The sequence below is a fragment of the Symphalangus syndactylus genome, chromosome 8, assembly GCF_028878055.3.
Source record: "Symphalangus syndactylus isolate Jambi chromosome 8, NHGRI_mSymSyn1-v2.1_pri, whole genome shotgun sequence".
Lineage (NCBI taxonomy): Eukaryota > Metazoa > Chordata > Mammalia > Primates > Hylobatidae > Symphalangus > Symphalangus syndactylus.
In genome coordinates this window covers 86,027,433-86,051,857 of record NC_072430.2, presented here as the reverse complement: position 1 = coordinate 86,051,857, position 24,425 = coordinate 86,027,433, and the positions used below count along the sequence as shown (strand labels likewise).

Below are 24,425 nucleotides of genomic sequence, written 5' to 3'. Positions count from 1 at the left end.
CAACGTAGCTGTGGTCGACCATAAATTCATTTTTTTTAAAAAAATCTCCCATTATTCTTCCACCAATGCATGTAATCTTGTACTTCAAAAAAATGTTCACGTCAATGCCACATTACTTTCTTCATTAACCTTTTTTGCCAGTAGAGGGGGCAAAAAAACCCCAGACTATCATTAAAGGTTAACTCGCCACAAAAGTACATCTAGCACTTTATAAGTGTTTTAAAAACCTTTTGTGTATGGCATCTTAAAAAATTTAAAAAACTAACTATAGCTTAGAATTCAGGAATTTTAGAAATTAAAAATAAGCTTCCTTGACTTCTTTGAAGAGTGACTTACTTGAAAATATGAGTGTTGTTCATTCGGAGTCACCAATATCAGATTTGCAATTACCTAACATAATTTGTTTAGATCTTTAGGCTCTGCTATTGTATTAAACAAGGAAATTAACTGCCATATCTAATTGTCATAGAAGAAGGGCCCTAATGGTAGGCAAAAATTTACACTTTAATTATGAGTGCTGGAACAAGTTTAGACCAAAACAAAGTCAAAAAGGAATCAGAGTGAAATACAACAAACAGAGGTTTTAATGTAGTCATCACAGTCATCTTCCCAACTCATTATGGTGAGAAATAAATTATACCAGGAGGTAAAAATATAGAAGAAATATAAATATATACAAAGAAATAAAAGAAAAAAGCTCAAAAGAAAACGTAAAATATTCCAAGGTGCTGCTCCTACTCCCTTTTTATTTCACTATTCAGTTGTAATTAAAGTATTAACAGACCACAAAAAAGGCAAAAATCTGTATCAGCAACTGAAATTTTACAATAAATGAAAAATCTTCAATAATGTGAGGGAGGGAGGGAGGGAGGGAGAGAGACACTCACCTAAAAGGACATTTATGAGCTGAATCAATTATTTCATTTTCTAATTCCCTAAAATAATGGTGTGTGATGTTAAAACTACTGTGAACTATTACTAAAACACATCTAATGTAATAAATTACAAAAGACAAATTGCGCATTATATAATTTATAGCCACAACTCTTCATCAGCATACATATGCCTCAGTTTCCTCATGTATAAAATGAGACCACTACTATGTGCCTCACAGACTGCAATGAAGTACTTCAAGAGGCAAGAACAGTGCCCAGCACAGGGTAGATGCTTGGTAAACATCAGTTTTCCTGCCCCAAGCTATTCAGCTCCTACTATTCAGAAGCAGTTTTAACTGAACCTCATTCAAAATAAGTATCTTTTATCAATTAAAAATTTATGTTAACTATCAGGTATATTACTGGACACAAATAACAAGTAACCAAACATTGGTCTTTTGGGCTTGCAGAAACCCTATTCAGTGGCCTTTCAAACCTGCTTATTCGAGGGTCCCTATCCTCCCCATGCAGGTACGTAGTATCTTCTTGTTCTTTCTAGTCATATACCAAGAACTATCCCCAAAGCCTTCTTCACATATCCTTACCGCTGAGATATGTTAAGAAAAGCTTGCCCAAAGGCATACAGTCATTCAGTGGCAGACAGAACTCAAACTCCTGTTTGATTTCAAAGCCTGTGTTTCTAACCATTATGCAATATTGCTTTGAATTTAAATATACTCTCTCAGGGCTTTCTTGAGCATCAAAATCTTACCCTTGAGCGAGAAAAGAGGGTTAAGTTCAAATATCAACTAGTGGATAAAGATCTGGAGGAGCTACTGAACTATCCCATTACCTCAACATCACATAATCCTGAGACCAATTCTTGGTTTGTGAAACATAAACCTGGAAAGTCAAAATTAGGATAAATTTTTCTAGCATAAATCTATTAGCTACCTCTCATTTTATAAGCATTTTTGGTACTTTTTTTCCTAGTTTGCAACTTGAAACCAGTCTCAGTAATTTTTTACCTACCTCTTCCATTTCGAAGGAGTCCTTCTGCTGTGTCATTATATTTCTTATGGATGGTATTGTCAGTGGTGCACAAGGCTCTTTTTCAGGTGTGGATATATGGACACTTTTCAGCTCACTGCTATTTTCCAGCTCACTGTGGCTGGATATGTTGAAATCACTATCTAATTTGGATTCTACAATACCAGATTCCTCACTCAGTTTACTCTCATGACTTTGAGTTTCTTTACTTTGTTCATTTTCAGTTCCTTGGTTAAAATTACTATTTGCTTCATTAGAAATTCTATCACTATCAGCATTCTCCGTAACAGTTGCTGAACTACCAGAGACTTCTTCTTTAACTGTAGCCAACATAGAAGATGATTCTTTCTTCTTTATAATTTTTTGAGACTTTTGATCGTTTTTATTGCCACTTTCTTCAATCACTGAAACATTTAGAATCTTTCCTTTTTCAGCTGATGGAGAAGGACTACTACTTTCTCCTTTCTCTGTTTTATCAACACATAAATTCAGTTTTGAGAGTGTTTTCATTAAACGATTTGCAGTGTTACTTCGAGTTAAAGGTGGAGGTGAGTCTGTCTCCTTGTTAGAGGTCACTGAGGACATACTTCCAATTCTCTGCAGGGGAGTCCCAGAGACTTGGGAATATAAAGAAGAAAATGCATTGGCCACAGTAGTAAGCACTTCAATTTGACGAAAACGGCCTACCAAAAGAAACAATATTAATTATATGTTTATATTTATATATATACATACACATATATTAAATGCATATTATTGTTCAGAATTCCAAAAACTACACTTAGATCACAAAGATTATAAAACCCTATTTTTTCCTCATCTAACACTTAAACCTTCTCTACATTCACTGGGTGGGAAGAAGGAGCAAGATTTTTACTCTAAGCACTAGAATTTGTATTTTTAAAAAATCAGAAATAAGCACAAAGCATAATGGCAACACTGAATAAAACAGAAAGAACTAGCTATTGAATCTACAGTTGTGATTCTATTCTTAAGTCTTGAACTCCATTAAGACTCTTTCAAAATTCTCCTAAGAAAATGCATGTAAGCATATATTTTATACCTAATTTGCAGGGGGAGGGATTTATTAATCTCTTAAAACTGATCCATAAACAATGCAGGATTGGAATCCTATTTTTGGAATCTCTGACTAACAGAAAGAAAATAAGCAAAGATATGAGTGAAACTGATCAAATTAGCCAGACTAGTTCCTGAAATAGACTGACTTCATTTAAGATTAACAAGGCTCCTCTCTTACTTCTTTTCTTCTTGAATAAAAGCCATCTGTAGACAACAATAAGGTTCTGCAAATAAGTTATGGTAACACTTGAGTCATGAATTGGGGAGGAGGGGAAAAACAGGCAAATTAACCACTATAAATAGAGTAATAAAATAGCTTAATTTTAACATGTAAAAATGGCTTTTGTGTTAATCAATCTCTTTACTTTCCAGCTATTCCTGAAAATTATTAAGGCTTTAAAATAAGACCATCTTGCTGTAGATGCTATAATTTAAGAAAATAATACGCCTACCACTTAAAAATCTTACTTGTTAAAGCATAATTTGGGTTTTCTACTTCCATCCGTTGCATCTGAGCACTCAAAAATACTTTAATATCTATCCCTTTGGCAAAGGATGATGAATTAAAAAATCTGGAAGGAATTTTAGAAGCAATATCTGGTTCATCACGTCCAAATCCAAGATTATAAAGAATTTCTTCAGGATCTTCCTCATAAAGTTCCAACAATTCTGAAACACTATAAAAAAAGGGGGCAAAAAAGGAAACATGAAAATATAAAATAAATTGACAGTCCACACCACATTATAAATGAATACGTATTATTGATTTCCTGTGATAAAATCTTTTTTCTCAGCTTCTGCTCTGGAAACCATTATTTATTTTACCATGTTTACACATGTGTACTGAGGAATAAATAGCCCTTATAAAGGGTTCATTGTCTCAAGTTGCTAGAGTTGCAGAAAAGAGCTAACCCCAAAGAACACAGTCAGAGATTCCCTACGTGATTCCTCACCTTATTTTTTTTGTCATTTTAAGAGATTCCCTGTAAAGCAGCTAAAACAAGTAGACAGATGATGAAGAATAAGGAATAAATAGATTAAAGAAGAAATGAAAAGGAACTGAGGGAACTGAGGGACATTTTGTGAAACTTGAGCTTTTCTGCTATCCTTGTCCTAGGAGTGGCAATTGTCCTAGGAGGAACAATAAAGATAACAAGCTGATTTCAGAGAAGTGAGGGAGGAGCTTACTTTCAACTTCTCTCCAACCACTTCCACTCAGGAAGTAGGACGAGTAAGGTACAGAGAGTGTGGGTTACACAAAGGTAACTACTCTAATCCTATTGGGAATTAAATATTTAGTATCCCTTCTCTCTCATACCAGTGATAATCCAAGCTTTCTAAGACTCACTGAAGAAAACAGGAAAGTTAGAGATGGAACTTCAACAGAGAGACATTTCAATTTGTTTCAGAGAAAATGCTCAGATTCTAATATTATAATTTGGTTAAGTTTAAACTGGATTCCATAGGCACACGCACTGATGTATTTTAATATACTGTGTGTGCGGGCCGGGGAGAGGCAAGGGTATTTTTTTGTTTGGTTTTTTTGAGACAGCGTCTCACTCTGTCACCCAGATTGAAATGGAGTGGCACAATCATAGCTCACTGCAGCCTCAACCTCCTGGGTACCACTTCAGCCTTCCAAGTGACTGTGACTACAGGTGGACCCCACCATACCCAGCTAATTTTTGCATTTTTTGTAAAGACAGGGTTTCGCCATATTGCTCAGGCTGGTCTTGAATTCCTGAGCTCAAGTAATCCACCCACCTTGACGCTCCAAAGCACTGGGATTACCAGTGTCAGCCACTGTGCCTGGCTATACTATATATTTGAAAGATCTTTGGTTTAATATGTTGAAAAAAAGTATGCTTAAATATCAAGCTGTAACTTAGAAAAATTTATTCTGATTTTTGTGTCAGAGTTAACTCAAGTCCTTAACAATGAATTTTGGTTCTCTACAACTACAAGTTACTCCGCTATGCAGTTCCTCTTTCAGGCTGCTGAGAGGGCTCAAAATACTCATTTATGGATTCCAGCAGCAGTATAAGCCTATTCGTTGCTTTTTATTTAATCTCAAAGTAAAACAAAACAAAACAAAAAGCTCCTATCAGTTGTGCTGGTCCAGGAAACACTCTTTTTGTGTTCTTTCTGATTTCATATGATCAAGGTCAAATCCAAGATTGAAAAAATGGTAAGAGTAGGTCATCTATAACACAATGTAATTCCAACACAATTTCAGAATAAGTTACCTTGAAACTGTCCCACTACTTTTCCCAGATCCAGTGGAATTCATACTTCTCCCTTTCTGATGAAACTGTAATCTTCTCTCTTTGGCCAAGATATTATTGCTACAAACAAAATCAGATTATATAAAACTTTATAACTTTATTTTCATTAATGGTCTTCATTTTTTAAAAGAAATAGAACAAAACAGCTACATACCAGTTTTCAATTTGAGCATCACTTTCATGGAGGTGGTTGGCTACAGGTAAAAATAATAAATGTAGAGCACAATTGTTAGTAGGACTATAACTACTATGGTACAATTATCAAGAAATCAAATTACCTACAATATTAGAATTAAATGCCTAATATATTAAACACTTATCTTGGTCCATTAAATCTGCATTATTAAAAGTGATATGCAGATAGATAAGAACAGGGCCAGGAGCTTTTGAAGGGTGTTTTTGTGTTTTGGCAACATAAAACTAACTACTCTCACTTGAGTGTTTAAAATAAAAAAACGTATAGGGAACCAGTTAAATTTCTTTAACAGGTTAGAAACAAGTAATGAGGAAGATACGTACCATATATGTGGTACTAATTATTAAATTTAAAAGCTATTAATGAATAATATCTTAAGAGGAAAACATGATTTAACATTAAGTGTGGCAATAGTATGTGTCAATTTCTAATGTGGATTTTTTTTTAAGGTTATAACTGATTTTTCACACATATAACTTGAAAACTTCTACTTATTTCAACATAAATTTTCTTTTAAAAATTGCCTTTCAACTTTATGATAGAACTTTAGCTTAAAGTTCTAAACAGATAAGTGTTAATGTTTGAAGTTAAATTTATTCATTTAACCTTTATAGACAAATACAAAGAATAAAATTAATTATAAACACATCTATTTCAGCACACATGAATTGCTTTTCATTTCTGATCTACAAAGTTAGGACAATTTTGTGTTTCTTTGTACATCCAACAGAAAGGTGCCCAACTCACAGCGCTCAGTAATTATTTACTTAATGAATGGAAATAGCCTTGAAATAATTTTCAGAAAAACAACGTAATAGATTTACTCTTTCATGAGACTCCTTTTTAGGCTCTGGTTTCCAATAAAATCACTCAATATTATCAAACTACCAAGGCAAATATCAAAAGTGCAAAGTGCATTTTAATAACGGATTGACAACATGTTCAACTGTACTGACTGGGAAGCAGTAAGTTTAAGCTCTTTATAGAGCTTGAAAATATACAAACAGAAATAATAAGAACTAATATATTCGCATATTCCAGAGTTTTAAACGTTAGAAGGTTCTATATAAGTACCGATGCATTTAAAACAGGAAAAAATCAAGGACATTAAATTCAATGTATAAATTCACTATTCATCAACTTGTAAGCTTTGAAGATTTTTTAAAAATCCTTGTTTTTTTAAAAAAGTACACATTAATAACTGAGCTATACAGCTATGAATAATCTATTCAATTTGATCAATGAGCTATAAAATAGCTTTTAAAATACCAGTAAAATAATTAAAAATTCTTAATTTTTTGTACAAGAAAGCTTCATTATAAATCTACTGGAAAACATTACATAACTTGTAAAAACTGTTAAATAGCACAACACACTTTTTAAAATCTAATGCTTTCTGGAATAAAAACCAGCATGATTTCTAATAAAATTATATTAGCTCTGCTATTTTGTCTTTCCCCTTTAATCTTCTAAAAATCAGGAAAACGGGGAAAAGACAGGAGACACTTAAATGCAAAGAGAAAGACAAGCTGCAGCTGTAAGTATGACATAAGTCTATTTTGCGCTAAAAATAAGCTTCAATTTCGTTTTCCCATGTATAAATATTTAAGCGTCCTTCCTTTTTCAGGACAATTCTTCCCTCAGTTATATTACCACGGTTTGTTACAAACTGTTCCTTTAAGCATTTAGTCCAAGAAAGACAGATGGACGCTTCACATGGTTTTTCAGAGTCATCCCTACATGTATCCTACAGACTACGACTAGATTATTAACAAAGAAAGGTAATGTGAAATGTGCCTGAGCCATTTTCAAGACCTTTAAATTTAGCTTGAGGATCATAAACCTGAAAGCATTCAGCTTTCTCATTTTTTTTTTAATTTGAAAACTACACAAAAATACAGTTCTTCCAAACAAATATACCTTCAGCTCCCAATGACAAATCATCTTCAAAACTTCCTCCATTTCTCACAAGCACACCTGAAAGACACATTTGAAAACTCATCCTGGTGTTCTGTTTCTCCCCACCCTCATATAAAATCACTGTTTTAGTTAAATTCACCCAGCAAAATATCTTATACAGTAAAATGTTTCAGACTTGAATGTACTCAGACATTATTCTGATTATATAACTTCAAGAAGCAGGTATAAGCTTTTACTTTAACATAAAGAAACCACTTTTCCAGCAACATAAAGTTCTCAGAAGCCAACCTATAGGCTGTTTTAAACTTATATTTTTGAAGATGTTCAATTAGACTACATACCAAGAGTTTCATGGCAAACCAGATCCTGGAGCAAATATTTTTCTTATCCATCTCATATTAAGTCAGGAGCTGGATTTTCCTGATGCTGTAAATGTTTTTTTATATGCCTTGCCACTGCCTGCACATGCTTGTTGTACTTTGAACTTTAGAATTCTGTCTTGAACAGGTGGTAAAATTTTAGGTGTGGCAATTTCAGTAAATGTAAGCAAAGAAATGCTGCACGAAAGTTGACTCAACTTTTGTTCACTCAGTAAGTATTTTCCTTATATTTGCATATCATATATTCATATTTAATTAGTCTTTATAATATCTAACTGGACAATAAAGATGTAAGTTTCACGTTGTGAAAAGGCTAGGCAATTTGCTTAAACTCCCTACTGTTTTACGGTTTATAACAAAGTTTCTCCATTTTGCTTCTGGCTCAGAATAGCATATATTATAAACATGACTATCACTTTCATAAGTCATATATACGCTTTTACCCAGAGGACGAAGTAGAACTGTCATAAAGAACAGATTTAGAAAGGCAGTCTTCTCTTACCCTTGAGTGTACTACTGCTTTGTTCATCCAGTGAGGCTCCCAAAGGTGTACTGAAACCATATAAACGTATAAGCCTTAGTCTTGTGAAAGGCTATTTGGAAAGTTGTCATTACACAGCCTTACTTAAAGAGTTATAGCTCAATAAGCTTCTAATCACAGTTAAACTCTCCTCCAAAAACACAAAAGGAATGCAAGTAGATTACATAAGTAATATTCACTAACTAAGCAAATACCTGTCATCAAGTCAGTTCAGCAGGAATGATTTAATCACGTCTGATGTGCCAACAATTAGGGGCAAAAATGGCAATGACAAATGATGTGAATTGGCATTTTTCTTTGCAAAAAAGAATGACTGACAATAAGCATTAAGAAAATGTCTGTTCTTCTCAACCCCTTCCATCAAAAAAGAAAACAGAATTAGAAGAAAACAAATCTTCAGTCATAGGTAACTTAACCTTAATAAAATTAAAAAGTGAAGAGTAGTTGGAAATGAGGCCCAACAGTTTCCTTAACCCCATCTGTCAATCTAGCAATAGCATTTCAGAGCATCACCTAGTGCCTCCCCCTTGCCCCAACAACTATCTTTTTCTTTATATAAATGTAGAAGCTTGAGATTCGCTTTCTGTTTTTAAGCTAAAAAATACATATATTCTTCATTTAACTTTGAAAATTACTAAAAAGTTGACTTGAGAATCAACATTAAGATTAGCCACTGCTAAAATTTTTTCATTCTTGTAGTTCAAATATAGATGAGAGAAATATCTTTTTTTCAAATACAAAAATAAACACTTTTAATTCTCTGAAACCAAGTTATAGTAAGAAACACATTGTTTTATATTGGAGGGTCTGTTTTGTGATACAAACCTTTCTTCAGTAACAATTTATACCTGTTAAAAATTCAAATGAGACATGGGATCAATCATGAAAATACCAGTTTCAAGGAAATGTTACTGAAATGCCAATTAAAGGTTAAAACTTTCTACAAGTATACTAACAATGGCAGCTCTTTAAAACTTAGTGCTTTTGAAACGTAAAAGAATCACAAGCAATTACCATAAATATATTAATAAAAGCTTTAATCTATTTTTTGCATATGTTTTAATAAAATTCTAATGTATGTCTTTAAAAAGTCATCCTTCCCTGATGGCTACTTTCTTGGATGTAAACATTGTACTACTCTGTCCACAGATGTCTCTACTGGTCTATGTACTAACAGAAAATGGTAGATAAGCAGAATAACAGGAATCCTCCTTCGAAAACAAATATCTTACTTTTATAGTTGCTCCCTTCCAAATTCTATCAAAATCTCTATCATTTCTTAAATGTTAATTCAAGCAGTTTTTACTTAGTCACCCCACAAATGGTTATCAAAATAAAGACTCCCTTTAAGGAAAGAAAACACGGTATCTTTTTTCAGGATATGGACGGCACTAAGAAACAAAGACTATTTGAGAACTTAGCAAGTGGGTAAAATGCTGTCTTCAGGTCATTTGTACATAATAAACAAAATACACAGATGCCCAACTCTGAGAAGGAACTTGAGTTGTTATTTAAAACAAAAATACAGATGCAACATATCCTAAGTCGAATCTGTGATAATATAGCCAAAATTAAAAGACTACTTGTTCTAGCTTTCCTGGATACAAATGAATGCCACTCTTGTGTAGAATAGGTGCAACCATAGGAACGAGAAGGAAATCCATGAGAGAAGGAGCAGCAGACTACAGAATCTGCCCACATAAATCAGTATTGGCAACAAAACTTCTGGAATTGTCAGGGATTGACTGTGCCCTGGTGAATGTCAACATCTGCCTACTGCATTTGTCTCAAAAAAGATGCACTTATTTACTGTCTAATTGATAGGATCTCTTACACAATCTTAAATCCTATATGTCATTAAACTATAGTGTGATTCTTCTCTTGTTCTTAATTTTTAAAATTCTTTTGAATATGCACTTGAATTTAAACAACAAAACATTATAAATGTATTTGTAATGCTAAGCCTATTTTAAGAAACCTAAAGTAAGCCAATACTGTACTTAGGACTGTATTTAAATAAAGAGTCAGATTGGAGGCTTTAAAAGACTTAAGTAAAAGTAACAAAACAACTTCTCAGACACATTTCTAAGAGGAAACCTGAAAGATACTAGTTTCATCAGATCTCACCCAAAAGGTCCTGAACATGTATATTCAAAATTTCAAGCTTTTAAATTATAGACTATTTTAGTATTTAACAATTAAATGAACCAGTAGCACATTAATACAATTTCTTGATCCATACTTTGAGTGAAGTATCTAATATCTAAGGCTTATCTGAAAACCGGGAGATTGATTTACAGCTAGATTGTAAATCTGGGGTCCAAGGACTTCAAGCAGTATATTTGCCTCTGTGCATCTTTAAAGAGAAGTTATTCCATATATGTCATCATATTTCAGAAGGGTCTATGACACTTTCAATAAAGGGTACGAGTTCTGTAATAGTGTTCAATAAGGTTCCAGTCGATTCATCAAAACAGGGCATTAATATCATGGTAGCCAATATTTTGTCTGTCTTTAGAGGAGGCAAACTGGCATATGAATCACTTTCCACAACAAAACAAAACAAACTACCCTAACTCTAATATTTGAACAAAATATTAAGAAAGCCTAAATTGAGAAGGCAAAAATATGCTCGAAAGCAAACACCAACAAAAGTTTAAAGGCTACATTCTTGATTTTACAACTAGCAAATAAAGTGGAAAAAATAAGAAACAAGTACATTTTGCTGTAGTCAGATTTACTTGCAACATGATTCATCTCCTCTGTATTTTATCAAACATTTTTGTACCAGTTGCCAAAGCATGTAATTAAACAGATTTATGCAGTCTGAATGCTTTTAAAAGTTCTATTCCCTGAGAATTCCAGTGCCATCTGACAATTCCATGTTCAAGAAGTAAACTATAAGTACAAAGTTAGCTAGTTTCAATAGCTCCCCAAACAGAAATAAAATTAAAGCCCATTTAGTGTAGTTAGGTAAATTAAACTCGTCTAAAACACATTTGAAAGGAAAATGATTCCGTGCCAGTTGTACAGATGCCAAAACTAAAGCAAAATAAAATATCCTGTGAGATGTGAGAATTCTTTCAATAAAAACAGAACAAACATAACATGGCATGATTATCTGTTTTGGATTTCTGATCTCTGATGCTAACAAGATGCGTGAGCAGCTCAAGTCCTAACTGTAAAGTCAACACGGTCACCAAATAATCAGCGGTCACAGCACTTCCATTTCTAATCGCTTAGAGGAGGAAGCTATCCGCCGGCTCACTTTCCGGTTTGTAGCTTACAACGGTCGCGGGACCCACAGGGACGCGGCCCGAGTGGCTCTGCTCTGGCGTCCCGTCCGCACGGATCTCCCCCGGGACGCGGGCGGGCCAGGGAGCACTCACCGGCAGTCCTTGAGCCATATCGCGATCTTCTCGTTGGGCACGTTTCCTGGGGGGTAGAGGGAGGGGACAGCACGTTACCACCCAGGAGCACTACGACGGCGGGGTCACCCTGGACCCTCCCAAGTAGGAAAATCTACCACGGCAAATGCAGCCTAAGCGACACGTCTCAGCGTCCCTTGGCAGGGAAATCCGATGGCACCCAGTTGTCTGTGTTGACGCTGGGTGCGCCTCGTCCAGCGCGCGCGTTTGAAGGTCGGAAGTGTCCCCTCTCCCCTCGGCCTACCGTGCCCGAGGCTCTCCCAGAACTCGCGGCAGGCGCTCAGAGCGTACGAGACTCTCCCCAGCCCGCCAGCCTCCCCACGGAGCCCGGCCGGGCGCACCGACCTCTTCCCCCCGCTGCCGGCAGCTGCGCGCCGGGGAGATCCTCCTCCTCGTCCTCCTCCTCGTCCTGCGTCGTCGCTTCTGTGGACAGATCCTCCGTCTCCGACGCTTGCCAGGAGCTGCGGCACTTGGCCCAGGCCTTCCTCCTGCGACTCGCCACTTGCCACTCCAGTTCCTCCTCCGCCTCCGCCGACGACGACAGGGGCCGGTCCATGGCCGCACGGGGGGCTCCGCTACCCCAGCCGGACCCTGCGCGAGACACGGAGGCGGCGGGGACCCCCGCCCTTGCTGTCAGCGCCCGGCCGGGCAGGGGGCCCCGGGGAGCTGAAGCTGGCGCGGGAGGAGGAGGAGGAGGGGACAGGGAGGGAAGGAGGGAGGGAAGGAAGGGGAGGGAAGGGGCGGAGGGCCGGCGCTTCACATGAAGGCGGCCGGGCGCGGCGCGGGAGCGCTAGTGGCCCGAGGGAGCGCGGCTGGGAGCCGAGCGCCCGCCCGCCCGGCCCCTGCTCCCCACCCCCCGCCTGACGCGCTCCGGGCAGGCCGGCCTCTGCGCGACTGCGCGCCTTCCCTCGGCGGCGGCCCACGCCCCCTTCCGGCCGGGGGCGCGCGGGGCGCGGTAGGGCGGGGCGCGCCCGGCACGGCGCGGAGCAGGCCAGCCCCCCACTGCTGCCCGCGGAATGGGCGAGATTAGTTTGTTAATAATCTTTCCTCCTCTCCTCCTCCTCCTCCCTCACCCAAAAATAGAACGAAAGTGGGGAGGCCAAGTCTCACAAAATGCCCCCCGCGAGAAAACAAGTGTCTGCTTGGGCACGCTGAAACGTACACTTGAAAGAGTCGCCTGAATGTAGACTCTTTAGTGTCCAAGAAATTGGGGTAAGGACGGAAAGAGGTGCTTGATTGGTGTTGCCAAAATGTCAAAACTGCAAAAGACTAAGCTTCCTGGAGTGCTACTTTCATACTTAAAGTTATTTATCGTGTTTATGTTATGAATGAAAATGAATTGTGAAAGGATATTTAATCTGGAAATTTCACATTGAAGTTGGACTTCGGTGAGGGAGAATAGAGGAAACAATAATTGGGATAATGTAGGGATAGTTGCTTGGATTTTGGTGAGACAGCATGCTACAAGAAACAAATGATGTCAGGGTTCAAAACTTTTTAAAGTCAGCTTCGGCATGCCGTTTTGTCATGTTTAAATTCTCATTAGCAAAAAGACTCAAATTCTATCCAAAACCAGACACAATGTGACAGACCTATCAAGCAGCATTGTTCCCCTAAATGTTACATCTAAACTATACATGTAAGTAAGGCTTCCAATATTTTATTGTACTTGGCTATGCTCTGAAGAACAAGTTAGAACACTTTTAAAAATCTTAACCTGATTGAAAAGAATATTTTGCATAGACAAAATATTTTAAGGAAGGAATTATTTTTCATTTGAAATTAAAATCAAGAGCATAGTAAAATTCCTAATGGAAGCATTCGAATTACAAGGTAATTAAGTGCATTGTTTGATAGCTACAGGAAACCATAACTTTTGGAGAATTTGGAATGAAGAATGCTCTGGAGATGAAATAGTGCCTAGTTTTTGTCCAGGCATTTACGCATAAGTCATGGACTACTAAAATAGCACACTGATTTTCCTGCCTTCATTCTTTCCTATCTCCTTTCTAGCGCATTGCTCTAGATTTACAATTCCAGGACATCTTCTAATGGTTTACTAATATCCCCAAGATCAAATCCAAAATCCAGACTAGCTTTCCAGAACCATCATAATATTCTTCTGAGTCTCATATATGTACTGCCAAATGTCAGGGGAGTTAGAACAGTGATATTAACATCTCTATGGCTTGAAATTTCACTACTAGAAAATCTTTTCTTTGAACCTATAAGAATTTCTCAGCCTTCAAAGGTCTTGTAGTAGGATGCAGCTAACGGTTTAATGGCTCTCCAAAATAGGCCAGAGTCTTGCTGCCTGTGTGGAAGATGAAAAAGAGAATGAATAAAGAAGGTACCTAAGAAGAGGCATTGAAAGGGCTGGTCAAATGCCACAAAATATGCTGCCTTCAAAGTTTTATCCAGGGTTCTTATGGACCCACCCTGTTCCTCTGCTGCTCCCAACTTCAATTCTATCATATCTAAGTGCTGTTGCCTACTCTGTCTTTGCTTCTTAATTCATTCCTGTTCTTTCTATCCACTACCTTCATGACTTTCAAAATCAGCTAAGCCAGAACTTTTTGACTCCACCATTCCACCACTCCTGATCACACCCCTCCCACAGGGATCTGATATACAACAGCATGTCTACGTCATTTATTTGGGGACTGGATTGTACAGTAAATAATATGACTGGCCCTGGAAGGTATGTTTGGCTTACTAGCCAGATTGTAAATTGTGAGAGATGATAGAACATTCTTCAGTATTCTTGCACCCCTTACACTTTTGAATGCTGATCCCACAAGGGATAATGGGTCTCCTTGAGGTAGTTTCAAATTAGCAAAAAGAATTTGAGTCTTTTTGCTAATGAGAATTTAAACATAACAAAACAGAATGCTGAAGCTGGCTTTAAAAAGTTTTGAACCCTGACATCTCTTTGTGTTCTTCAAAGAGACACCTAAATTGATTATTTTAAAATTTGCTTCATGTTATTTCTATAATGCTTATATTTTATTTAGGTTTGCAGTTGTTTAAATACACTTTCAGATGACAACAAAGAATTCTTGTGAAAGGCAATAATTAACCATAGTTTAAAAAAATCAAACAACCAGAGTCAAGTAATAAGGGGGAAAAAATATCAGCAGGTAACAAAGTAGAGTATATACATTATTCAGTTTCCAGTAGCACAAATGTGTGTTTTCTTCTACATGGCATTTTTTAATGAAATATGTTGAGGGTGTAGAAGTAATAGAGAAGGAAATCCTTGAAGTAGTATGCTATTGCCTTGAAAAGTAGGGTTTTTTCATTGTATTCTCAACTTTTACAGATGTTTTAAAATGCCCAAGGTATTTCATTTATTCGATAATGAATACTACACATGAAGAAAGTCTGCATGTTTGCTTCTTCAAGGATTTTTTTTCCCGAACAAGTACTATGTTGTACACCAACTGCAAATATACATTGCAAAGCTCTACATAAAGAGTATTGTCTGGGCCAGGCATGGTGGCTCACACCTGTAATCCCAGCACTTTGGGAGGCTGAGGCGGGGCAGATCATCTGAGGTCGGGAGTTTGAGACCAGCCTGACCAACATGGAGAAACCCTGTCTCTACTAAAAATACAAAATTAGCCATGCATGGTGGCGAATGCCTGTAATTCCAGGGACTCGGGAGGCTAAGGCAGGAGAATAGCTTGAACGCAGGAGGCGGAGGTTGAGGTGAGCTGAGATTGTGCCATTGCACTCCATCCTGGGCAAAAAGAGTGAAACTCTGTCTCAAAAAAAAAAAAAAAAAAAAAAAAAGTATTGTCTGAATCAGCGATGCTTGCAAGGTGGAAAAAGAAAGAAATGTGTATTAAATGTGGATAATTCCATCCAGCATGACATAGTGGAAGCAACGTGGTCTTTGGTGTTAGACTGGTTTGAAATGTTTCCCTCTTTTTCTAGCTGTATGGTATAAGGCAAGACAGCTAATATCCCTAGGCCATGACTTTTCTCATCTTTGAAATAGCAATCATAACTACCTTCCCAAATTGATGTGAATCTCACATGATGTAGGTGCTCAGTATAGCTATTAGAATGATTATATTGCAGAAAGCAAAAATAAATCAATTTCATATGGGGCAATAATTCTCATATTAGCAAATGGCATCTATCATCATGCTTATGCAGCTGTATTTTAAAATTGGCATAAGTTCAGGCAAGGATGGAAAACATATACTTTGGTTAAATCAGGCAGTTTTATATGGGAAAGCATAAATCATAAGGGAAACATTGTTCTTGGTTTAATTAGATATTTAAAATTACAAAAGATTTACTATTGGGTAGGCTAAGCCATTTTGGTTCTAGTTATGGTATTGTTTCTTTAATAATATTTACATACTCAAAAATTGTATTTTGTGCATCAAAATCTTAATTATTTAGAATCTGATTAGAGAGTGGTAGAGTTGCAGTTATTTCTTCAAATTCTCATCTTTCGTTAAGACAAAAGGGGGCTCAGAGGTATAAGGTTAAGTAGAGTATCAGGTTAAATGAACAAAGTAGCATTTTATATTTTGATAGTATTGCCTGGAGAAAAAAAAATTCTATATAAAATAAGAACGGAAAACACTGCATATTATACCTCTTCCTCTTCCTCCACCCCAGCCCAGTCACAATGAATGTTAAAGACTTGAGACGTCTTCAAAACTTGTTTTTTAAAACTGTTTAATTTTTTTTTTTTTTTTTTTGAGACGGAGTCTCGCTCTGTCGCCCGCCCAGGCTGGAGTGCAGTGGCGCCATCTCCGCTCACTGCAAGCTCCACCTCCCGGGTTCACGCCATTCTCCTGCCTCAGCCTCTCCGAGTAGCTGGGGCTACAGGCGCCCGCCACCACGCGCAGCTAATTTTTTGTATTTTTAGTAGAGACGGGGTTTCACCGTGGTCTCGATCTCCTGACCTCGTGATCCGCCCACCTCGGCCTCCCAAAGTGCTGGGATTACAAGCGTGAGCCACCGCGCCCGGCCAAAACTGTTTAATTTTTTAAACCCAATAGTTCTAAAATGTATTTCAACAGTAAATCTTTTTTGGCCCCTCAATGTATCCATTAACATTTCCAGGGATACCAGTGAAATAATTTGCAATAGCATAAAAGAGAATCAAAGAAAAAATATTAATAAATAAGAGTAAACACTTCAAAAATTTTCAGAGATTTATTTACAAATCATGTAATTGAACTATGAGGAATGCTGGTTAGTCTGACTTAGATTGAGTTATTGATATATTCCTCTATTATTGAAACCATTATTAATTATTAAAGTATTTCTGATTTTAGTATTTCTGGTTATTGTATATATGCTAAAGCAATAAAATTACATGTTTAAAGCCTATAAACCTTTGATCTTAGAGTTCTTCCACATTAGCAAAAATTCAAGGATTTTTAGATTAGTTTCTTTTCCTCATAAGGAAGCATTAATATGTAGAATAGTCCGTTATTTTGATTTCTCTTATTTTCCCAAGTACAGATAAGGAGAAGCAGGTGTTAATACCACTAGAATTTTGCCTTGCAAGTTATTTATACAATCTGGGTAAATTATCAGTTTATATACTTTCTGATTTTGTGCATGTTAAAAGCTTGTCAGTTTTATCATTCATTCTCAGATCACAATTTATTCATTTTGCCACATATGGCTAAATTTACTCTTTTCTCAGTGAAACCTTGTGGCCAGTTTGTTTTCCTTTCAGTGGCTCAATTCTCTGGTGTTTCTGAGCAACAGGTAAGAATGGCTCATCTATTCTTAATCAACAATGAAGTGAAGCAAGATTATGTAACAGAATAGACTATTTGTTCTGTTTCACGAATTCATAAAACAACTCAAAGGAGGTTTTGAAATCCTTTTTACTGAACATAGTTACCCATGAATCACAAACATTTTGGGTTTCTATCTATGAAGCCTGATTCTCAAGTTTGGATCAATCCTTTTACTTTTTCTTCTCAGCCCTGCCCTAAAATGTTGCTTTTAAAGGTCTCTGACATTTTGAATCATAAAAGCTTTTAAAAAGGTATATCTGTCCATATGAAATGCACAGTCTATACCCATGCCAGATGATATTAAGAATTTTTCTGCAACACACAACCGAACAGGAGGATGTCATTATTCCCAGTGTTAGCACTGTCCTATTATATAGTTAATTTCTCTTCCATATTTAAGATTATATTCTAGCTCTTTTGTTTATGTATATGATTACTTTCTCTTTGGAGCCATTTAGAACTTTAAAAAAATTACAGCTCACTATGCATATATTTGAAATTATATATTTTCATGTAAATTTCTCTTTCTGTATTTTATGAAGACCAGGAAAAGGAAGATTCGTGACTAGATGAACCATACATCTATCTAACACTGCTGTATCTTGAAGAGCTTTAAATGGTACACACCTTATAACGGTTCTTTAGCACACACACACACATAAGTCTTTGAAAAAAAAATAATAATCGTGGTATGTGCCTGAACCTGAATAAATATAAACTGCACTGGCCTCTCCCAGCAGATTTCCCTTCTCTAATCTCCCTTCTGCAGCTCCTTTATGCCCATCTCAGAACAAATACAATCTGCATTCAGAACAGGACCGTTTACAAGTTGAATGGAGTTATTTTGGGTGAGTCATTGAAAACACAGTCCAGAAACCTTTCCTCACTCACCAGAAATGCATTTTAAAAATAAAGCCAAAGTGAACAAGGCTTGGCAAGTTTGAGGGTGGACAAAATGGGGAGAGAACAGGTCTTCTGCCACACTCAGGATTCTGGTAAACCAGTTTTGGCTATTTCTTTACATTCAACTCCACCAAATCCCATCACCAACTAAAAAGTACTAGGTTGAGCAGGTAGGACTTCAAAACAAAGACACTTCATTTTACACTGTGATGATGAGCACATACACAAGAGCTTAGCAACAGTTTAAGTCCCCCTTTTTGTCTCTAATTCAGAAGCTATAAAACATATACATTTAATAACCCAATTCTTTTGATTAAATGTGTATTTGACAAATAGTGACTATAGGCAGTTAGCAAATGTTACATAAATGCAATATGCAATCCTCTCAAATTGCTTTTAAAACAAGTCTCATGAGAGTTAATCAAATAATAAAACATTAAAGGAGACAGAGCTATGGAGATTGAAAATAATAAGCGACTTTTTAAGAAACTTTAAAAATTGAATTATTATAATTAAAACAAGTCTATACCATGGCTTATTGAATTTTAGGTATTGAACATGCAAATATTACAGATTTATATATCAATGTAGATTCTTATGTGTCTGTGGAACATATGATGTATCCTGTATCCTGTGGATAACTTTCTAGCAGAAATATAGTGATTACCTTTCTACAACCTGCTACAGATCAGTTGAGGCTCACATCTCATGAACAGAAAGAAACCTGGAATCATTAAGAAGAAATTCTTAAACACATAATGGTAACATAGAACACTTGCTATAAAATTTGAGAGTCCTCAAATAATCTTTAGCATAAGTTGACCCAGCAGATTATTGTGAGCCAATTATCAGGTGCTATAGCGGGTCCTACACTTAGTAGGGTTGCCTGTTTACAAATGGTCCATCCCCAAGTTGTGGGAAGAAGCCAGTTCCTACTGATTTAATTATGCAAGTAATCTTGAACTCCCTTGCAAATGATCAGTTTCCACAAGGCAGGCTGACAATTGTTGGTAAAGGGAATGAAAACTGTTTAAAAGTTAATGTGACTATGGAAGTACAGGGTCATGATAAACATGCAGGTATTTCCTGCTATAATTAACAGCAAAGCAAGTACTCTGGTTTCCTACATTTTGGGGACTGTTTTCCTTCCCTTTTATGGTTAAGTGTTTTAAAATTATAAAGTAACAACTTATACAGCCTTCAAAAATTCTCTCACCAATCTAGGAATGACTTTATCTCATTTATTTCTATTTAAATTTAATCTACATATAATCAAAAACTAAGGAGACTTAATATTTATTGATAGGAACTCAAAATTAAGAGCTTCTCCATAATCATCTTTCAAAACAAACTGAAAAGTGAGGCAAACTTTCATCAAAATTTCTTTGGGGCAAGAAAGTTTATTACAGCCGTTAGGTAGCATATTTGGCTTGGATTACATTAGTATTAAAGAACTAAAGCTGTGTTTATTAATAGACTGTTATTAAATAAAAGAACCACAGGGTAAAGGTCAGCACACAGGTTGTTTTGCTTAATTGTTAAAGATCCCCCGAGCCCATGTCTTTCCAATTATTTTTAAACAAGTCAGCCCAAGTTGGCACCTTAAAATCCTTTAAGTACTGTAATTACAATAGTACTGATAATAAGTTTGGAGAAGTACTACTAGAAGAGCAGTTATTTCAGTGGAGCCAAGGAAATAACAGTGTTAAAAATTGATGCTTTTGGCTGAGCACTTCTGTTGTGTCAGACACAGTATTTTGGGCTGGATTTACACTGTCTCATTTAATACAAAAACTATAAGTGTTTGTATTATTCTCACTTTATAGATAGGGAAACTGAGCCTCTGAAACGTTAATACTTGCCCCAGGCTACATACTAGAAAGTGACAGAGAAGAACCAGGACTTACTCTACACCTAAAGCCCATGCTCTTACCTACCATATGCAATGGTCTCATAGTATTTCAGCCCCACTGTTAGAGAAACATTAGCAGTCACTTAGTCTCATCATACTGAAAGGATTCTTCACTTATAGCTGATGGGCAGAGGGTCAGTGTGACCCTTAAGTGAATGGAATCCTGGGGAGGGAATTGCCTCCTACAACTCCATTTTACAGGGAAAGAAAACTGAGCTTGAAACTTTAAGTAGCCTGCCTGAGGTCAGCCAACTAGTTAGTGAGATAATTAGGAGCAAGAATCTCTATCATCAGTTCAGTGTGCTTCCCACTCCACCACACAATACTTTCATCAGGAAGGTATGGGCAGCAATTAGGGTCATATGCCACATAACAACGTTTTGGTCAGTGATGGACCACATATATAATGGTGGTCCCTAAGATTATAATACTGAAGTTTCACTGTACCTTTTCAATGTTTACATATACAGATACTTGCTTCTGTGTTACTATTGCCTACAATATTCAGTAGAGTAACATACTGTACAGGTTTGTAGCCTCAGAGCAATAGACTGTATCATCTAGGTATGTATAAGAACCCCCTATGATTTTCACACAAAGACAAAATCGCCTAAGGATGCGTCTTCAGAATATATCCTAGTCACTAAGTGATGCATGACTGTATAAGAACGTTAACACTTTAACATTAACATATTAGTGTATATCATAAACATTTCTCATATATGTACTTTAAAGAAACCTGATATGAGTGAAGACATTGCAGATAAAGTCAATACATTTTAAAAGCATTAATCAACAAATAAATGATATTATAAACCAAAATCATTTATACTGAGAATATGAAGCACATATTCTCAGAATATTTGCAACAATCACTCAAAAGGTTTTTCAGGAGACTTAGGAATATCTGTTGGTTTGTGATCAGGGAAGTTCTGGTTAAACGCAGGCAGGACATGTCTCTACTGTCTCCTTGACAATTTAAAAGAAATTAGGAACCTAGTATACACATTCTCACATGGGTCCAAATCTAGCTTATGAACAGATGGGATACCATCATGCACATAGTTCTGCTCACTGGATATATGTCATTTATATTTTTCGTTTTTCAGTCATTCATTCAACAAACGTTTATTGAATATGCCAGCTACTGTAAAGCCTCTGTGTTACCATAATGACCAAAACAGGCTTGTCCTGCCTTTCCATCCTATAATGGAAGACCTTCTGGGTGATCATCTCATCCCTCCTCCTCTTCTTCCTCCTCCTCTTCATTCCTTCTTCTTTTTTCTTTCCTGTTATTTTCTTATTTTGCTTTTCCTCTTCCTAATATGGCACAGCTAGTTCGTGCTTTTGTATTACCATAAATTATGCTCCAATCTTTACTGTGTGCCTCATAGATTAGAAGGAAAAAACTGTGAGTAAAAATATTCATTCAAGTCTTATTTATGTAGGAAAATCAAAATAATAAATAATAAGAGAAGGTGTAGTTACATTATGATATAGCTGCTCTATAAAATATTTTATAGCCATTATGAAATAAATTTTACAGACAATCTAGCAGTATAGTATGATATGTCAACTTTTCAATATCGTTTGAAAGATTCCATCCTACTGTACTCTTTCCAGGCCTCTGACTATGCTAATTCAGTCACATAGGATGGCCTTTGGTGCAGCTATGACCAGAGTTTAAACCAGAGGAAACATCATTTTCTGCTAGACCTCACATAGCCATTTTAAAGATGGTAGGGGTGAGGAATGGCATGGTGTAGCTGTGGTTAAGGGAAGAGTGAACTAACTCTGATGTAGCCCATTATGCTTGTGCCCATATTGGAGACGTGGGTAAAATTTACCACAGATTTTCCACACAGTAATATGCAATACCACAAGCCTTTATTCATAAGTTGGTTATTTGATAAATCTTCCACTTCATATAGAGATATCGCATTTAATAGTCAAGTAGTCATCCTATTCCCCTCTGGGAATCTCTAGAAAGGACTACACTAGACCTGCACCATTCCTGTCAGATGATTATATCTGCCTTGAGATATGTACAATGTTGTTTAAATATCTTGAAAATGTCACCATGTAGCTAAAGTTATATGCATTTCAGCAGAGAAAATGAATGTGTAAGATAAATCATATCTGGGTTGTAGTCAGAAGGATTTTCTTTTCATATGAACAAGGTATCTGAACAGCCCTAAAAACATAAAGCCAAATATTTTTTAAACTGCTTTTATCTTAACAAATCTTCTCAAAGGCTCAGAAAATGGAAAAATAAAGATTTTAGTATCCAGGTTTCTTACCAGCATGCATTGTTAACATTCCTCAGTGAAATTGATACTTCAGGTCCAAAATTTATAGCTCTATCCAGCCACATTTCTGGAGAAGACTCAAGACTGGGGACAGAACCTCTATGAACCTGAGTATGTTATTCAACTTATGTTTTAGTCCTCTTAGGATAACATCCTATTCTCCACAAGGGACAAAAGCCCAAGACTGTAACATCTCTGTCCAGCCACATTCTCAGAAGACTTCCTCAAAGGGAACCATGTTCATAATCAGAAAGTGAGGATTTCTGCTTCTCAACCTGAACTTTGGTCTTCCAAGGAAGCATCAACTGCAAGATATAAAACCTGGAGTTTTAAGATTTCATGTAGGAAATATTAAAACCATTTCAAACTGTATCGTAAAGAAAAACGATATTCAGAAAGTTTTTCTAAAGGATAACAGTTCAGCTACTACTGTAACTTTAAGAGATGAATGCCTTAATGGCACTTGCCTGTTCTGATTATCAACATGAGCAAAGACATGAAATAAGAATGTACTATCTCTACGAAGGAATCTACCTACCTGAACGTTGATGGTATGTCACCCTGTATTCTCTTTAGAAGGATCTCAAGAGAAATTTCTTTTGACAATATTTGTTCCAAGAATGATTGAAATTACCAGAACATTTTTTTGCATCACATGGATACTGGGAATTGGATAACAGACAAATTTCTGTTTTCATATTGACTGCTGGAGAAATTGAGAACCAAGTGTGGAGCTCACCTGTGGGAGATGAGTAGGTTATCATGGTATACATCTTAAACCTTATTCATAGATCTTTTTTGTTCCCATCCCTATTTTATTCTTTCTTCTTCCGTTTTCTCCTTTTCTCAAAATAATATTTTCTTACTTTTGATGTTCCTTTTTTGCAACATGACAAGGAATAGCCAAATAAAATATATGAGAAAATTATTCAAAATTTTAAATTTACTATACAAATGTGTACATCCATAGAGGAATATTAAGAGAGAAATGAACAAATATGTTCTGTTAAAGTGGCAACATTATGGCTGGCTTTTTTTTTCCCCAAACTTTTTGAAATTGTATTTGCAATTTAGGGACAAAAAAATTATTTGAATTTTGAAAGCTCTAGTTACTTATTCCAAAAGCAGGAAGAATGTGCAGAAGTATGTGCATAACCCCATGCAATGTTTGATTATACCAAGACAAATGGGGAGCTGTCATAAATTGTGTGAAAAATCCGTAGTAAATTTTACCCATATCTGCACTGTGGGCACCAGTATAATATGCTACACCAGAGTTAGTGCACTCTTCTCTTTACCACAGCCACACCTTGCCACGCCTCTCCCCTACCACCTTTAAAATGGCTACGTGAGGTCTAGCAGAAAGTGATGTTTCCTCTGGTCATAGCTGCTGCAAAGGCTGTCATCACATGTGATTGAACTAGTGTAGTTAGGGGCCTGGAAAGAATACAGTAGAAATGAAGTGAATCAAATAATATTGAAGACATGATATATCATACGATATTGCTAGAATGCACAGAAGTATGAGCATAACTCCATGCAATGTTTGATTATACTAAGACAAGTGGGGAACTGTCATAAATTGAAGTCGAAATGATAGGTGAGAATCAGTTTCTAAGGTCTTAGTGTACTATTCTAAGGGATTGTCTTATTGCCAGTAGGAAGTAGAAAGCAGCCTTCAGTTTGTAATGAAAGTGTTAAAACTAGCAACCGAATAACTGAAGGAGTAGGACATGGGAAGTCCTCAGACAAGAGAACTAGTTAGG

The 24,425-nt window shown here is 36.5% G+C and overlaps 1 protein-coding gene across 6 annotated transcripts in view; it reads right to left on the bottom strand.

Annotated features, from left to right (window-relative positions):
• ITPRID2 (ITPR interacting domain containing 2) overlaps positions 1 to 12,651 on the bottom strand; it is a 38,714-nt gene extending 26,063 nt beyond the window's left edge. For 4 of the 6 annotated variants that reach the window (XM_055289913.2, XM_055289915.2, XM_055289917.2 and 1 more), the window contains exons 1-8: positions 12,101 to 12,628; positions 11,717 to 11,762; positions 8,289 to 8,338; positions 7,407 to 7,463; positions 5,445 to 5,484; positions 5,252 to 5,350; positions 3,474 to 3,682; positions 1,908 to 2,608 (exon numbers count right to left, since the gene is read on the bottom strand). In XM_055289913.2, coding sequence (XP_055145888.1) covers positions 1,908 to 2,608; positions 3,474 to 3,682; positions 5,252 to 5,350; positions 5,445 to 5,484; positions 7,407 to 7,463; positions 8,289 to 8,338; positions 11,717 to 11,762; positions 12,101 to 12,311 — 1,413 coding nt within the window. In that variant the 5' untranslated portion in view covers positions 12,312 to 12,628. Of the gene's footprint in view, positions 1 to 1,907; positions 2,609 to 3,473; positions 3,683 to 5,251; positions 5,351 to 5,444; positions 5,485 to 7,406; positions 7,464 to 8,288; positions 8,339 to 8,521; positions 9,104 to 11,716; positions 11,763 to 12,100 lie in introns of those variants that run through there. The other 2 variants (XM_055289914.1, XM_063645615.1) reach the window with 2 other exon arrangements.
• Positions 12,652 to 24,425: the final 11,774 nt, after the last annotated feature.